At 39.8% G+C, this 15653-nt stretch overlaps 1 protein-coding gene across 1 annotated transcript in view; it reads right to left on the bottom strand.

The window, feature by feature from the left end:
• Positions 1 to 2306: 2306 nt before the first annotated feature.
• LOC124710846 (splicing factor 1-like) overlaps positions 2307 to 15653 on the bottom strand; it is a 48227-nt gene continuing 34880 nt past the window's right edge. The window contains exon 9 of the mRNA XM_047240958.1: positions 2307 to 4246. Within this exon, the coding sequence (XP_047096914.1) occupies positions 3425 to 4246 (822 nt within the window). The 3' untranslated portion in view covers positions 2307 to 3424. The remainder of the gene's footprint in view (positions 4247 to 15653) is intronic.

Genomic DNA, 15653 nt, shown 5'->3' with positions numbered 1-15653 from the left:
CGGAGGGGGTAAGTAGCAGAAAGGAGAGAAATAAAAATAGAAGGAAATTAAAAGACTGGGTGTGGCGGTGAAATGATGGCTGTGTAGTGCTGGAATGAGAACAGGGAGGGGGCTGGATGTGTGAGGACAGTGACTAACGAAGGTTGAGGTCAGGAGGCTTATGGGAATGTAGGATGTATTGCAGGGAAACTTCTCACCTGCGCAATTCAGAAAAGCTGGTGTTGGTGGGAAGGATCGTATGGCACAGGCTGTGAAGCAGTCATTGAGGTGAGGGATATCATATGTTTGGCAGTGCATTCAGCAACAGGGTGGTCCACTTGTTATTTGGCCACAGTTTGTCGGTAGCCGTTCATGCGGACAGACAGCTCGTTGGTTGTCATGCCCACATAAAATGAAGCACAGTGGTTGCAGCTTAGCTTGTAAATCACGACTGGTTTCACAGGTAGCCCTGCCTTTGATGGGATAGGTGATGTTAGTGAGCAAACTGGAGTAGGTGGTGGTAGGAGGATGTATGGGACAGGTCATGCATCTAGGTCTATTACAGGGGTATGAGCCATGAGGTAAGGGATTGGGAGCGGGAGCTTTGTAAGGATGGACGAGTATATTGTGTAGGTTTGGTGGACAGCGGAATACCATGGTAGGAGGGGTGGGAAGGATAGTTGGCAGGACATTTCTCATTTCAGGGCACGGCAAGAGGTAATCGAAACCCTGGCGGAGAATGTAATTCAGTTGCTCCAGTTCCGGATGGTACTGAGTTACGAGGGGAATGCTCCTCTGTGGCCGGACTGTGAGACTTCGGGAGATGGTGGGAGACTGGAAAGATAAGGCACGGGAGATTTGTTTTTGTACAAGGATGGGAGGATAATTACGGCCAGTGAAAGCTTCAGTGAGATCCTCTGTTTATTTTGAGAGGGACTGCTTGTCACTGCAGATGCGACGACCATGGGCGGCTGGGCTGTACGGAAGAGACTTCTTGGTACGGAATGGGTGGCAGCTGTCGAAGTGGAGGTATTCCTGGTGGTTAGTAGGTTTGATATGGACAGAGGTACTGATGTAGCCATCTCCTTCCCACTAACACCAGCTTTTCTGAATTGCGCAGGTGGGAAGTTTCCCTGCAATACATCCTACATTCCCGTAACCCTCCTGACCTCAACCTTCATTAGTCACTGTCCTCACCCATCCAGCCCCCTCCCTGTTTCCATTCCAGCAATACACAGCCGTCATTTCACCGCCACACCCAGTCTTTTAATTTCTCTCCTTTCTACTGCTCACCACCTTCTCTCCTGCCCTCTGTCAAAACTGCAACACTTCACTGTCTGCCACTCCCACCATACTATCCCTCCCCCTCCCTGCCCCAGCCTCCTCTTTACCCCCATCCAGTCGCCACTCCCATCATGCACTGGTGCTGCTGCTCGCAGTGTGGTTTCAGCTCTCTGAGACTGCAGACATGTGTGCTAGATGAGTTAGAGTGTGTGTGTGTGTGGTTGTGTGTGTGTGTGTGTGTGTGTGTGTGTGTGTGTGTGTCTACTACTGACAAAGGCCTTAAATGGCCGAAAGCTATAACTGTGCGAATCTTTTTGTTGCGCCTGTCGCGACTCAGCATCTCCGCTATATGGGTGAATAGCAACTTCCCTCTCTGGTATTGTTACACTCCATCATGGATTTTCCGTTGTTTGAATAAAGACATTCCACATTCTAACACCCGAGTACATGTTTCATTACAAGAAGGGATACTTTCAAATTCAAATCATGCTGACTACATTGACGATTATGTTACTGTGATGATTTCATTTTGTATTATTAATCAGTCACCTAATTCATTGCAATAAAACATGTAAGATTTAAAAGAATGGGATTAAGGTCTGGTGCAGTTACCCAATTCCTTTCAACACAACCGGTTTGATTTAAAATATCATTAAACAATAGAAACTCCAAGTTGGAAAATCACCAATATTCAGAAAAGGATAGATTGCCACTAACTGTAAAGATGGCACACTGACTTGCAAACAGGCATAACAAAACAACTGTTAGACATTTAGCTTTCAGACAAAGCCTTCTTCAAAAGGTCCAGTCCCAGCTGCTTGAAATGGTGGTCCTCTGTGTGATATGTGCTTGCTTGTGTGAATGTATTCATATTTTATTTTCCGGAAAAAAAGGGGTCTTTGGGCGAAAGCTAAATTGTAACAGTGTTTTTGTTGTGCCTGTCTACAACTCAACATGTCATCTTTATGGTGAGTAGCATTCTATTGTTAGAACAACATCACACATTTAGATTATCACTAAGCAATTGCCTCACTGTGCATAGTGTCATTAGTAAGAAACTCCTTCAAAGACAATTATGGTGTTTGCAGTTAAGCGTAAACTTACAGAAAGCTAAATAGTCCACAACATAAAAAGTGCAATATAAAGTTAAATGACCCACTACAACAATAATACAGAATAGATTTTTACAGTTTATTGGCTATTTAAACCAATAGTTTCCAAAAACAAAACAAAAAATAATACAGGCCACAGTAAATACACATTCTTTGTACATCACTTGTAATAAAGAATATACACCACCTCAATGTTAGGTGAAATATTAAGACTTACTATCCAAATGATTTAGAATTATGTCACTCTAAAACATTATGAATGCTATTATATAAACATTTACAAGGCAGCATGATTTTCCACTAAACCAGTGGGCTATTCTTATTGAAGTATCATAGTTCACAATAAAAATATTCAATGCAAAAATTAACTTAATGGCAGGTGAGGTGCTGTTTGGTATTATAATGGTCATACCAATTACATGGTTCATTAAAAGTTCCCATTTGTTTCTATATAATCATTAAGATAAAAAATGGTGATTCAAGCAAACTATTCCACAGGATGGGGATTCTAGCACCCCATGTAGCCATCCTAAATAACCATCTACAAAATCTAGTGCTGAATGGCAATTTTGGCCAGTCCACTGAAGCATTTTGCCTCTACATGCTTTTCACACGACTCCAACATACTGCACTAAATGTACTACACTACAGAGATCATACGAGTTACAGAAAAGACAGAAAGAGTTATGTAAACTGTGTGAACATACACGAACTTGTGATACAATAGTGATATATCTAATCGAAGACCATGACATTTTGTTTACTCTATACACAAAGTACAAGAAAGTGACAATTGTCACTACAAGACACTTAAGTGGAAATTATTTTAAGGAAGGCTGCTGTCCGAAATATTCTCTCTACATTGCTGAAATGATTAGCTAGCACCCAGCAATACAGACAGCACAAAGTGTAAAGCAATATCATCTTCCTAACAAGATTCTTGTCCCCAGAGCAGAAAACTGCAAACAAAATAATGAATCAAATTCTTCGAAATCAGAATTTCTCAGTGGACTTCATTGTATGACATTTCATATAAATAAATCAATATGTTAACTTGGAGGTGGTGGAGGAGGAGCTGCCAATAAATTGGGAAGCCCTGCAATTGTATTGATATCGACACTGCCTTGTTGCTGCTGCTGTTGCTGCGGTTGCTGCTGCTGCGGTGGTGGCTGTGGCTGAGGTTGTGCTTGAGGTTGTGGCTGTGGCTGCTGCTGTGGTGGTGGAGGTGGTTGGACGGGCTGAGGTTGTGGCGGAGGAACACCAATATAACCCTGATGCCAGGGGAAAACAGCAGGTGGGGGAGGTGGAGGTGCACGTGCAGGAGGTGGTACTGGCCCTGGTGGCACAGCAGCAACAGGTGGTGGTGGTTGCTGCCAAGGTGGTAGACCAGGAGGTGGAACATTTGCTGGCGGAGGCTGAGCTCCTGGTGGTGGTGGTTGTGTCCATGGAGCTAAAGTGGCAATAGCAGAAGTGACAGGAGGAGGCTGGACAGCTGGTGGTGGAGGTGGAGGTACCTGAAGCATATTGGGTGGCGGTACTGCAGCAGCTTGCCATGGTGGTGGAATGGGAACTGCTGTGGAGACTGGTGGAGGAATGTGTGTCATAGGAGGCATTGCTTCTGGTTTCGTTGCTGGAGGTATGCCTGGTGTCCAGGGTGGCGGCGGTAATGTGTTAGGAATCAATTGAGGTGGTGTAGGCATTGCTGGTTGCTCTGCTCGTGGTGGTGGTGCCATTATTGCCCGTGGCGCCATCTGACGCTCAAATAAATTGTTTGTGGCACGGCGATTGTTATTGAAACGATTGTTGGCATTGTTGTCTCCATCTCGATTGGGAGGTGGACCTTCTCCCAATTCAGCCATCAGCGACATATACTGAAAGTAAGGAAATGTTTACAATAATAGTAAATTTTCACACACACAAATCCTACAAATTTTGTCACTATATATTTATGCACAAATAATAAACAGTACAAAAGCTGGCATTGGGTTAAATTTGAATTTACTGTCATGTTACACAGGAACAGTTGCATTACAGTGTGTAAAATACTGCTCATAAATGTTACAACTATAATTAGCATTCTGGCCTGAGCTGCCTGTCATGTGTGTGAGATGTGCTTGCTTGTGTGTGGGAATGGTGTGTATTTCTCTGTTTCTGTTACTCTTTTGCTGATTAAGGCTGTGACCAGAAACCCTGTGTCTTAATTGCGCCTGTTTGCAACTTAATGTGTCTTCTTTACAGTAAGTAGCAATCTATCTTTTCATGCATTGTAGGCTTGTAATAGTGATGTGGTGGTATGCCACGTAACGTGTAAAAATAATACTGAACTTCACAAATATAACAAAACTGACGTCGTAACCGAATGAATATTATCGCAGAAAAATCGAAAAGGTTATGTGATCATCTAATACGATCTGTGATTGTTATTGTAATCTCTTCTCCCTTTGATAAAGGATCACACACACTTCCCTTTTGTTTCTTCGTAGCGCAAGAAGCCATTTTGTGACAAGGCATGAAAACGTGTAACTTTCATGTGACATTTAGACTAATTATAATCAAACATTACTTAAAAGTGTCACTAATGTTTTACTGTAACACATCCTATATTCACGAAGTGAATGGCGTAAATAATTTAGGTAAATTTTAGAGAGGAACATTGGTGCAGAGATGAACGCCATTGTTCTGAATGATAACGGCCAGAGTCGTAATAAATATTTTAATATTTGCTAATTTTGGCAAAAAATTAAAAATAAATGTAAATGTAGGAAATTTCTCTTGATTGGCGGTTCTTCTTTTGAAACAGTAATACTAGTTTTTTCTAATATTGAACAATATTGATGTAACGTGATTTCAGTTAGCTTTTTGATACCCACTTAACGGATATTGCGAGAATCTCCTCACAAAAGTAAAAACAACAACTAACAAAAGTAAACTGCAGCTATATATCTGGAATATTGTGTTGGTGGTGACTTGATATAAAAACAGCTTGTTGGGCAAACAAACTGCGAGAAGTACTGTAACTTAGTCCATGGCATAAATAACTTTCCAGTTGTGAAGCAGGCAGAATAATACTAACTCCAACTTTACATAACAAACAAAAACCAACAATGGCGTTCACCTCTGCTCCAATGTTCCCCAATAAAATTTGCATAAAATTTTTACGTCATTCACTTCATGAATATAGGATGTGTTACAGTAAAACATTAGCGACACTTAAGTAATATTTGATTATATTCAGTTTAAATATTACATGAAACTTACATGTTTTCATGCCTCATCACAAAATGGCTTCTTACACTACGAAGAAACGAAAGGGAAGAGTGAGTGAGTGTGTTTGTTTGTGTGTGTGTGTGATCCTTTATCAAAGGGAACAGGGATTCCAATAACAACCACAGACCATATTAGTTGATCACATAGTCTTTTTGATTTTTCTGCAATAATATTCATTTGGTTGCGACGTCAGTTTTGAATATATTTGCGAAGTTCTTCAATATTACTTTTTCACGTTACGTGGTGTACCGCCACAGTGAGCGTAATAGAATTTATTCCTTGTTAGCATTCAGCACAAAGCACATATCATCTAAAAACACATGGAAATTTGCTCCATGCTATTGGCTCTGAGCACTATGGGACTCAACTTCTGAGGTCATTAGTCCCCTAGAACTTAGAACTAGTTAAACCTAACTAACCTAAGGACATCACAAACATCCATGCCCGAGGCAGGATTCGAACCTGCGACCGTAGCGGTCTTGCGGTTCCAGGCTGCAGCGCCTTTAACCGCACGGCCACTTCGGCCGGCGCTCCATGCTATTCCTACAGCTTATGAGGTGGGGGAAAAAAAACACTGAGTTGTGAGGTGGTGATCAAGTGCAGAAAAAACAGTGTAGATAATTATTGCAACACAGAATAGGGACTTCTTAGCTTGATGGTAGAGCTGACATTCTGATACGCAACTGCAAGGCAGCAGAATTTGGATCCCCAATTTTGGAAACTATTGTTTTGTTTTAGTGTGTCAATTTGTTTAATCTTATTCTGACTGTGACACTATTTTCAGAGTTTGGCACTACAAAGTTGGTGAAGGTCTTTCCCTATTGGCAGCATGGGCAGAGAGGATTTGTTGCCTCTGAGGGAGAGTGCATGTGCAGAGGTGAGAATAAGGAGTTGCTTGTGAGAGATTAGCCAGGAGAGATGTGGCCCGGCAATGTTGACGACTGGATACTGTAGCTATAGCATGGCCAGGAAACACAAGACAAATGCTCACCTTTGCTCTGTGTGGAACCCAAAGCAGTAAATATCATGGTAGCTTCTCAAGAATCGTTGGAACGGTCCTGTACCCTGTTTGAATGCAAGAACAAGAAAGGCGAACTGCCGAATTGAGATATAAGCAGCAGTTGTGAGACAGGTGCCTGGCTATTAGACTTGGCAACAAAAGAGAAATGGTAGTAAGCAATTAAAGTGCCTAGGTTGTTTAATAACTGTTCTAAAGTGTGTCAATGAATTGCTCAGTCTGAAATAACAGTTTGTGATAATTATCTTATTTGGAAGATCATTTTATTTGCTGATTTTAACACTGTTCTGGGATGCTCCAGTTAATGGTAATAACTTGCTTTCTTGAGCACAAATGTAGAATGTTATAAAGATGTGTAGTGAGAATGACCACACCATAAGGTACTTAAGAACGTCAGTGGTGTGAGGAACTATGAGTAAGTCATCAGAATGAATCCCACACAGAAATTCTGAACAACAGACACACCAACGTTTAGGCAAGAAAGTAAGATTTTTCTTTATCAAATGTTAATTTTAAGAGTCCAGTTTTGGCATATTAATCGTCAGGGGGAGACTAAGTATCAGTAACACTTTGCTACTATAGTAACGGTATGCAGTGAACTACGCAGTAAAACCCTATTTTTACATTCCCGCATTTACTGTTCATTTTTATCGGTCCCAACAGAAGTCCTATCCTCTCAATATAATGCCTCCCATCATTAACAATGCCATTTTACAACATCTCCTGCATTTTAAGTTTTCTTTGATGTTATCATGAGCTTAAACACTGATTTTCCTAATGATTTATGCAAAAAGTACATTCCATTCCAGCTCAAAGTCAGTCTTAGAACAAAGCAGAAAACACAGACTATACGCAAAGTTATTGATCATTTAATGTAGTATTAGTATGGTAAGCAAGATTTTCATTGTTGGCTTGTTGGGTCACAGCTGCCTCTATTACAGGTTTGCAGTGTCTGGAAGAATGGGAAAGTATGCTGATTCACTGCCTTAATGATAGTCACACTCACAATAGTGACTTGTAGCCACCTTTCTTTGCTCACTGTGTCTTATTCCAACACTAACTTAATTTCTCAGTCATTTATAGAAATAAACACTGCTTTTGAAGACAGCCATTTCTATAATGGGCTTTCAATTACTTCTGCATAAAACATACTAATTCATAGTAGGTGTGCAATCTCAGTAGACAACCTGATGTCAGACGTAAATATTCCTCCTCAAGATGCTCCATAACATACAGTAACAACAATTTCCACCCTCTTTCTCACCCATGACATTCCTGAACCAAGTGCTGACCTTGTTGTCAACAAACAGTAGATTTCGTGCCCATTGTTGTCTTTTTACAAAGGCTGCCAACTTTAGTGTTTTAACCAATATTGTAATATAAGTTTGATTTATCGTAATTTTATAATGATTATCATTAAAACGTCTCACTTAGAACACAAATATTTTTTAATATAGTTTCATGAAAGACTTTTGCTTCCACTGAACATGAATGGAACAAAGAGCGAAACCCACACTAACAACCTTGTGTGTCAGCACTCAGCCACTGCCTTTGTGATTCATGCTTTGTATACTATAAAGAGAGAAGTACGACTAATTGCTGTCAGAAAGAAAAACAATTATTTCACATTTTTTAAACAGGCAAAATTTAAATTTGTTTTATATTTTGAACAATAAAGAGAATGGTCAGTAATTCATTCATTTTAATTTTTTGTGTTTCCTATGCTTGCCTGTATTTTACACTTTCCTGCATTTTCCACTTCTTTAGGTCAGTGCATTCAAGAGCATAAACGGGTTTTTTTACTATATTTATAAGAGGGAACAAAGTACAATTATTATTCTGACAATGACATATAAATAGTTCAGTAGTTATATGATGTGTGCTAAAGATTTCTGTCACACTCTTCAGCCAGCATCAGGGTGCAATTCACATACACAATCTGTGCAAACCACGTTCTCAGTTTTCTGCAATGTTGTTGTTATTTGTGTCTGTGACATTGTTAATGGTTTTGCTGTATTTGTCAATTACTTAACCATAGCAGCATCCGAACATTTATTTAAATTAGATTAGCTACTCGCACTTCCATTTATAGTTACATAGACAGCTTGTTTCCATCTCTGAACAAATCCAATGTGCTACAAGAAATACTTCAATAGACTACATCAGCAAGACTAAGACCAGAACAAGTATGGAAGATTTCTTAAGTGTTGATTCACTAAGCTGACAAGCTCTACTGAATCATGGCTCAACTGAGAAATATTTATGGTGGTTTAGTACTATGTGGGATCTTGCCAGTTGTACTGTGGGTTGTCTTTATTCAGCTAAGTGTTACTTTATCACTGTCAAAGGATTAATTGATGAAACGATATTCTAAAGTATTGTCCAATTTAAAGGAGGGTGTTAAGGTATTGGTTCTGCTGAGTCAACTATGGCTAACACTGATTAACATATAATAGCCAAGGTTATTATTACCTTTCTTATAAAGTTAGTAGAATATTTTATTCTAGCATATCAGTTTTGAAATGTGCAAATATGCAGTAGTAGGTTACAATTGCACCATGCTCAAAAGAGGATTTTGTCATTGTGTGTTTACAAGTTCATTATCCGGGACTAGTGGTGTTACACACCAATGTCTAGTTCTCACACCTTATCTATACATCACTGTACAGTGCACTCAGGAACACCACACTGTGCCCCTGCCTATGATGCCACAAATTCCCTTCCTTCACAAGACCAGTGATGTGGTAATGAATAACCTGTTGACAATGAGGCGTGGTTCATATATAAAGTGACTGGACTCTAAGCAATATGATGGAGCTTTAATCGTGTACTGTCAGTGAACGAACTGTTTCCACATAAAATAATCAATGCAGCAGATTGCTGCCATCACATGTGGGGGTAACATCTAACGTGATTAATTACTCCACAATAACGTTCCCCTCAGAGAGATAAACATACAAGGCATGCCTTCGAAGACACACGTCAGAATGCTTCAATTCTGTCTGCGACTCCTTCAATGTCCAGTTTTCACAGCCATAAAGAGAAAGTCCACATGAAGGATTTTCTTTATTCCAACACCAATTGCTTTTCTTGAGCAATTTATCTTTTTTTTTCCTTGTCAAATTATCAGTCAGCACGCTCCCCAAATATCTACTATGCAACCTGTTTGATTTGATCTTATGTTGTTTTCCCCACATTTAAATCTTATTTTTCACATGTATAATTAAAAGCATTTAATAAAATTTATGTTTAACTTTACTCTGTGCAATAAAAACAAGAAAATATAACAACACATAGAAGAGAAATACAATCTGCATTCAGGCTGCCTCTTAGCATTGACTATTTATGCATAGACACATTTTAATGAACATAATTAAGGTTTCCCCTATGGTGATAATTCCTCCTCAGGGGACACCGCCTTACAGTAGCATTGCCTGTACGGGTGAGGAGGTTTCCAAGCTATGGATCCTGAGGGCTATGCCTGACACCAGCAGGGTCACCCATGCCGGATTGGCCGAGGGAAGGATGAAGTGTGTCAAACAACGGCCCACTGGTCCTTTTCACCTATCCCAAGCCTGTCCTTTTCCTGCCATCTCAAATCGTAATAAAGGGTAGGGGAGACTCTTAGCGAGGGGAAGCCAGCTGCCCTAGGGGAGTAAACCCTTAAAAGAAAATCGGGCAAGTCTGGAGGCTCTTAGGTGGCAGCCCCACCACCAGACTAGGGAGCTGTGGGCCAATCACTGGCACTCCCAAAAACAAATGATTAAAGAAACAGCAGAAAAGAACAGCCGGACAGACTCAAATATGACAACCTTTGGCATGAAAAGGACAACGAAAATAGGTTTCTAGAATATTAGAACACAGAGAAGCCAGCAGATTGAAACAGGTTACGAAGGAGATGACGAGTTACAGGTTGGACATTCTCAGACTTAGTGAGGTGAGATGGCTAGATTTTGGAGAAATCCAAACATAAGATGGATACACTTTCTTATACTCTGGACCCACTGGAGAGGATGCAGAGCACAGAAATGGAGTTGGACTTTTGTTAACCAAAGGAGCGAAAAAGAGCCTTATGGAATGGAAACCGGTTTCAGAAAGACTACTGACAGCACATTTTAAGACAAACATTCGAAATGTCAGTCGCCCAATGCTATGCTCCTACAGAAACCTCACGATAGTGAACAGAAAAAATGTGTTTTACCTCTCCTTAAGTGACACCATTAAAAGTACCAGTAAGAGAGACACCTTGATTATTATGGGAGACCTAAATGCCAAAGTTGGAAAGAACAATGAAGGCCTAAAGCACGTAAGGGGAGTCCATGGTATCGGAGAAATGAATGAAAATGGGCACATGTTTTCAACTTTCTATGCCAGTCACGACTTGGTGATTGGAGGTACATTATTCCCACACAAGAATTATCATGACATTACATGGGTATCCCCTGATCACAGAACGGAAAACCAAACTGATCGTATAGAAGGTCGCTGGTGAAAGTGAGAAACAAATGTGGGGCTGACGTTTGCAGTGATCACCACCTTATTGCTGCCAATTTTAGATTAAAAATCATGGCTACAAACAGAATGTTTGAACAATGGAACAAAAAATATTATGTGCGAAAACTTAGAATAACAGCAAAACAAGAAGCTTTCTGTATTTAGCTAAGGAACAACTACGAGGCACTCCAAGAAGCACAAGAAAATGATGAAAATAGTGTTGTTGATACATGGACTAAGGATAAGGATGTCTATTGCAATGTGAGCAAACAGGTCCTTGGCTTTAAAAACATTTTGAAGAAAGATTGGATGTCTGAGCGTACATGGAATTTGATCAGCTGTAGGAAGGAGATTAAGGCAAAATTAAATATGAGTAAAACAAGACAGCAGAAAACTAATGCAAGCTGAGTATGCAGCTACTGACTCAAAGAGGAGTGTGAGGAATGATGAGAGAAAGTGGATGGATGAGCAAGCTCTGAGAACAGAGACAGCTGCAACAAGGGGTGATGCAAAAGAACTGTACCGCATCACTAGAATGTAGTCCAAAAAAGGTTTCAACAAGAACAGACCTATGAAAAGCAAGGAGGGTCGACTGTTGACGACAGAAGACCAACTTAGAAGATGGAGAGAACATTTTTCTGAAGTCCAAACAGAGAGAAACCTGAAGAGAGGGAGTGGAAATGGAATTTTCCAGATGCCAGTGACAGAATCAAAGTAAACACACCAACTAAGACTGAAATTAAAATAGCTCTTAAACATATAAAGAACAGGAAGGCTTCAGGAATGGATAATACTGTACTTGAAGTGCTAAAAGCAGACACTGACACCACTGTAAATCTACTGCATACATTGTTTGAGAAGATATGATCAGTAGAGAAAATACCAAAGGATTGGAAAGAAGGGCCGATTATTAAGTTGCCAAAGAAAGGGGATACTACCAACTGTAATAACTAGTGAGGCATCACTCTTCTATCTGTACCAAGTAAAGTACTCTGTAGATAGATGCTAAATCGTATAAAGGATTCAGTTGAGGCACGACAGAGAAAAGAGCGAGCTGGGTTTAAAGAGCACAAAAGTTGTGTCAATCTCATCGACACACTGCGTATAATACTAGAGCAGAGTGCAGAATGGCAGAAACCCACTACCTTACATTTATTGATTTTGAAAAGGCATTTGACTCTTAATAGGAGAGTCATGTGGCACACCTTGGAAGAATATCAAATAATGTCAAAGATAATATATATTATTAAAGTCATGTATGATGGATATGAATGTAGGGTGCTACACAATGGGGAAATTTACTGAATGTATGCAAACAAATGCTGGGGTGGGGCAGGGATGTATTCTGTCACCTACCTTGTTCTTGTTGGTACTGGACAGATTAATGAAAAGAGTAGTTGATGGTAGGAGAAGAAGTATTCATTGGGGAATTCAAGGCAGGCTTGAAAACCTTGACTTTGCTGACGATATCTGTCTGCTCTCACAAAGATTGGGTGACATGGAAGAAAAGTTTGAAAGACAGAGAGGAAACAGAAATTCCAGGACTTAAATGTTCAGAAAACTAAGGAAATGAGAATGTGATTTGAAAAACAAGTGAAGCTAACAGTGTATGGAAAGGAATTGGAACAAGTAGACTCCTTTGTATATCTAGGAAGTACTGTCTGTAAAGATGGAGGGGCCAAGGAGGATGTAAAGAGTCTGATACGGAAGGCAAATGGAGCCTACGTACAACTGAACCTTTCTGGCATAATAAGAACATCTTGAGGCGAACCAAGCTGCACTTGTTCAATAGCAACATAAAGTCAGTCAGTCCTGTATAGTTGCAAAACATGGAAGGTAACAAACGTTATTGTAAACCAGCTGCAAGTCTTCATAAACCGGTGTCTTCGGCAAATTATAAATGTGAGGTGGCCAGATGTTATATCAAATGACAAATTGTGGGAGATGACCAACCAGCAACCAATCCGTGAACAAATAAAGGAAAGAAAATAGAGGTGGATTGGTCACACAATACACAAACAAGGAGCTGCTGAAAAGGCAGCACTCGATTGGAACCCACAAGGAACACAGACGTGGCCAGCTGAAAAAGACGTGGAACAGAACGGTGGAAGAAGCAGCTCTGAAAGCTGGTAAAACATGGAGTGACGTGAAATTTTTGGCTGCTAACAGAACCAGATGGAAGGTCTTTACTGCTGCCCTATGATCCAACAGGAAATAAGTAAGTCTCTGGTGATAATTAGGCAAAATAAATGCCCATGTGCCAAAGTATACCATTCAATATGCACAGTACTATGCTTTTATGACATTTACCACCCAATATTTTGTTGAGACAAAATTCAGGACAAGTTCATGCTGCTGCTATTGTGTAGATTGAGTAAATAGTTTATGGTCATTTTTGCCTTTCTGCTAGACAGTGATTAGTTTGATAATACTTATCACCACAAGTGATCTTTTATGGCTTAAAACCTAAAAATTGTCACATCTACTGCGGAAAATTAGCTGTGCGAAAGGGAGGTATTCCATCTAGTGTGTTTCACACACACACACACACACACACACACACACACACACACACTCTCTCTCTCTCTCTCTCTCTCTCTCTCTCTCTCTCTCTCTCTCTCAAAGCTCAAGTTACCCTGTAATGAGGTTAAAATATTCACAGGACCATTCTTGTGTATTATTTCATGGAATGTTGCAGTTTAATTCTAGCTGTGACACTCTGCTACTACCTTTTAAGCTGTCCAGTGTAAAATACAATTTATTTCCAGAAATGCACTGCATCTATAGCTGTAGATGTATTTTTGCAATTCGTTTCTGAGGTTTAAAGTAAAAAACTCTGATATCTACAAAACCAACATGGAAAATATTATCTCTTGTGTCATCTTTGCTTGGTTTAATACCAATGATTTTACCATCTGCAAAAAGCTTCAATTTGGTCTCGTTTCATATATAATGGCTACCAACACTGGTAGCCTCATGACCAAACTTAAATGGGCTACCCAAGCCCTCCCTAAGCAGATCATGTTGTATCCTACTGCGAATTGCTTAAGTTAATTTGCATATATCTCTACACTTTTCATTATGAAAACAGGGTGAAAAGCTCTGAAACGCAGTGAATATTTTAGGCAAAATGTGCCATTAATTTTTACAATCTCTTTTTAAAGCAGCACATTTAGTCTAATGACTGCCCAAGCATAAAATTCCATTCAAAAAGTATCATGATAAAAACTTTGTGAAAGAACCATCAATGTCTACCACAACAGTTTTGATGGAATCAAGTTTTATCACACATTTGTTTGGATGTGGGAACACAGAAATCGTAAGTGTTAAATCCAGCGAACACAATGGGTGATCACACTTATACCTGTCATTCTTCTCCCCCCCCCCCCCCAAATCTTTGACACTTATACACAATCCTCAAGAAACTTGATTCACTATTCTTTTCTTTTGAATTCCAGACTTTTTTCCAAACAATTTAAGCTTAGACCTAATTTCATCTTATATTTCAACATGCATTACTGAGCACTGCCCATACATAGCAATGTATCATTAAGCCACAGATACAGTAAATTCAGATTCGCACATGAAGTAACTGTGTTATTCCCGGTTGGAGGAAGTCTAGTCCAAAATTTAAAATGAAATAAATCCTCATGCTATACGCTCCTTTGTATTTCAACGCATTTTTGGCATTTATGTATGGTTAGGTGTTATTTATGGTGGTTCGATAGAGCCGTTTATTCAACTAATCCACATTCCAAATCTATCAAGGGAAGCTAATTTACCTAAAAAAGCAGGGAATTCTTGGAAGATGTACCACTGAACATCAGTCAATGTGGTTTCAGCACATTACAGTTCCCTTGTCAGATCATCTCAACAAAACATATAGGGAAAGTGAATAACTCACGATGGGCATCAACAAAAACTTTTTTTGGTGGGGCTGTACAATGTGCTTATGAGATCCTACTACACGGCTGTTGGTTGAAAGTTAAAGGCTAGAATCTAAATCAAGATCTTTGTAAATTGGGATCACATACAATCAACTGTAACCATTACTGATGATTTAAGTAAATATTACCACACATTCAGAACGATGTCGCTCGAACGCACTGCGTCCTGGGGAGGGTAACGTACTGATCTATGTAAAGGCCAAAGACCGCGACATCCCTTCTTCCTGTGTTCATGCAATCAAGTGTACATCATCCTATTTCTGTCCTTCCAGCAGCTACCTTATGCTCGAGTTATTCCCTGTTTGTTTTAATGCTCTTCACTATGTAATTACTGAAAGCTGTCATCAAGTGGAGTGTGGACTATTTTAGGACTTTCCACTGGCTGGAGCATTCCTGTCATGTTGTACATTCGATAACCACCTGTGAATCGTTCAGCATTTCTCTTAAATATATTTACAATATATAAGCAACACTTACTAAACTGAGAAGGGCAGCAGGTTCACACAATTCAATGTTAAGAGAATTAACGCATAATTGGTAAACAAACAAGTT

Source organism: Schistocerca piceifrons, chromosome 1 (assembly GCF_021461385.2).
Source record: "Schistocerca piceifrons isolate TAMUIC-IGC-003096 chromosome 1, iqSchPice1.1, whole genome shotgun sequence".
Classification (NCBI taxonomy): domain Eukaryota; kingdom Metazoa; phylum Arthropoda; class Insecta; order Orthoptera; family Acrididae; genus Schistocerca; species Schistocerca piceifrons.
Note: the sequence above shows the minus strand (reverse complement) of the source record. Positions and strands in the feature narration are given on the sequence as shown.